At 38.5% G+C, this 2882-nt stretch overlaps 1 protein-coding gene across 1 annotated transcript; it reads right to left on the bottom strand.

Moving 5' to 3' along the window:
* Nucleotides 1–202: 202 nt before the first annotated feature.
* Nucleotides 203–2143, bottom strand: LOC115989357. Its single transcript, XM_031113030.1, has one exon. The coding sequence runs from the start codon at nt 2141–2143 to the stop codon at nt 203–205; it is 1941 nt and encodes a 646-aa protein (XP_030968890.1).
* Between the last annotated feature and the right edge of the window lie 739 nt (nt 2144–2882).

Below are 2882 nucleotides of genomic sequence, written 5' to 3'. Positions count from 1 at the left end.
TACAAACAGGTGATCCTAGTGGCGGCCAGCAAAAAGATAGGTCATTGTCAAATGTTAATTCCAGTTGGTTAAATTGCAGAAAGTAGTAGTGTCAATCCACAATAGCCTACATTTAGATCGGGAGAGTGAAGATGGAAACAATCCAGCACAACCAACGAAAGCAACTTAAAACTCTGCAGCAACATTCTTGTACTACCCCGTGTTATCGTACGACTAGCTTGACTCTTGCATGACCCTGTGATATTTGGAACTGCTCATTTATACCAAAATGTGCCATAAGAAGCCACACATGTGTGAGAAGCTCTCCACCTTGGCTTAACTGCTTAGCATGATAATTCCCTCTGCAATGGCAGGCTGCATAAGCAAGCATCTCCACCCAATTCCTAGTAATCATCTCCCATTTCTGATTTTTATCTTCTATGGCTTGCAACTTTGATGCAAGCCTACATGCATCAAATAACACAGATTTGCTTCTGTCCCCTTTCACTTTAGCTGGCAAAACTGGAGTGTTCACTTTAGACAGTATTTCACATGCTTGGTATTTGTCAAATGCGGGTTCTCTTGATAGGAAGCAATTTACACCCAACAAGCAAGTGTTCCTAGACCTATGACTGTAATCCACACTATCTGCCATGTACTCATGATCTTCAAAAAATCGTGTGACCTCAGCACAAGTATCTTGAAGCCTTATCATCCCAATCCCCATCGGCAACATGGAAGGACAAATGACTAAAAGATAAAGCACATATTGCGATAGCCAGTTGCTGAACTTAACATTTGACATAGCAGGTTCTTGGTCTCTCCAATCCAAGTGGTAGCAGAGATCTGTAGCAATGTGCCAGATAAGAATTATTTTGTCAAACTGTCCCTGAATACTCCAATCCAGTTCATTATGATTAAACTTTTCTAGTACTTCACCTGCTCTGAAGGAACACAAGGTCCTGAGAACATTCTCATCATTTGAACTTCTTTTGAGATGATCGAATTTCTCTTTGAGATACTCAAATATGAATTCTTTCAAATCCACAGTGACTGTCTCACAGGTCGTATACCGATTATTTTCTAGCATTTTATCAATGCGAAGGAGCTTCTGGATTCCATAACAGATCGTCTGCTTATCTTTGAGGGAAAAGCTCAACAGATTGAACTGTGACATGGAATTTGACCACCTAGGTTGTTCAGGTTGTTGAATAAAAGAAATGGCTTGGCCGATGCAAGTGGTTGCATGTTTAGTCAACCAAAGCCTGGTCCAGTCGGAGGAGAGCAGTAAGAAAAATGCATATACCTCTAACAGTATAGCAACAATCAGCAATAGGAAAGTTAAAACTAGATCAATAGTTGAGTACTTATGCTTATCAATGACTGGGACTGAGAAGACTACCAACGCAATAATAGTGGAAGACAAACTGAATATGTGAAGAATCCAGCCATGGGATGAATGTATTACAGTTGCTTTGGTATAGAGTATATCAAACATAAATCCAAGTTCCATCTCCATCATTCTAAAGGCTTTATCTGAAGAAATTTTATTGAACAAAGATTGACTGTGGTTCCTATCATCAAAACCGAGGATAAGGTCAGCAAAAAGATTCTTGAAAATTTGGAGTAAGTCGTAGGCAGTAACCAATTCAGCTCCATCTGGAATGAACTCATTCTCGATAAGAGGAATCATCGACTGATCCTTAATCTCTTCTACAGTCACATGGTATCCCTCAGACTGCTTTAAAGTATATTCCCTCGAGAATTTGTAATAATTGGGACCAGGATCAGGAGGAGGGAGCAAGGATTCTCTGAGTTTCCCATTGCTTGCTAACCAGAGGACCCATATCCTTTCACCATACTTGATTATTCCTGGGAAAAACATCAAAATTGAAAGAATGCAGAGTTGAGAACCTGTCCCAGCTACAATCCATATGTAAATTACCGCCACTGATTGAAAGCCTAATGCAAGCAAGTGCCTTAACCATAGCTCATTATCTTCCAAGGAATACGCTGTAATGGTATCAGGGCCACCCAAATGCAATAGAAGAAATGGTGCCCAAAATGCAGTTATTTCAAGGAGATACTTATCTTGGTCATCTTTGACATCCCAAAGGTTTCTTGAGATAACACCTAACACAAAAGTTGCTACGGAATCAGCCATCAAATAGGCACACCACAGGACAATTCTGATACTTCTTCTGCTTGTAAATTTTCTGTGTTTGCCAAAACTGATAAGTACCATCTGCAATATGAGGCTTACTAAAACTAGAATTCGCACCTCCCAGTCCTTCCACTGATTCCCAAAACTTAAAGGAAAAAACTCCATGAGTTTCCTTCCCTTATTGATCAAACTGCCAACAACTTCCACAGATTCCCCAAAGCAGGTTCCAAGAGTCTCCTTCAAATCAAGCTATCAACAATTGAATATCTATATGCTATAAGACAACATTCAATGTATTTAAAGCTTTAAAAAGCACATTGATTATGAATTAAGAATTTTCACAACAAGAAGGTCTACTTTTTTCATGATAACATCCCTAGTTTCAACTACAAAAACTGCACAACATCCTCCAAAGTAACTTTAATTATGTAATTGTTCACAAAAGAGATCAGAACCATCATTATACAAGCAAAAAGACATTAAAAATTTAAATAAAAAGTATCTAATCTGCTAATTGGAAGCCCTGTATCAGGCAAAGATGTAAATAAAAAAAGTTTATGATATTGAACCCTGTATCAACCAAATGTACAACAGTGCATATATTAGTTGTCGTGAGACATCCCCAAGATCAACTTCACAAGAACGTAAAAAAAGCTTTCAGATGCTAAGCAATAAAGTGAGTGCATCACACAATTCACTCAAGTAAATGAAACTATAAGAACCAATGGAGTTACGTGAA

The sequence above is a fragment of the Quercus lobata genome, chromosome 5, assembly GCF_001633185.2.
Source record: "Quercus lobata isolate SW786 chromosome 5, ValleyOak3.0 Primary Assembly, whole genome shotgun sequence".
Lineage (NCBI taxonomy): Eukaryota > Viridiplantae > Streptophyta > Magnoliopsida > Fagales > Fagaceae > Quercus > Quercus lobata.
This window is presented reverse-complemented; position numbering and strand designations above follow the sequence as displayed.

Excerpts from the sequence above, each read along its gene's own strand:
- LOC115989357 (XM_031113030.1), bottom strand. The coding sequence starts at position 2,143 with ATGGCTGATTCCGTAGCAACTTTTGTGTTAGGTGTTATCTCAAGAAAC.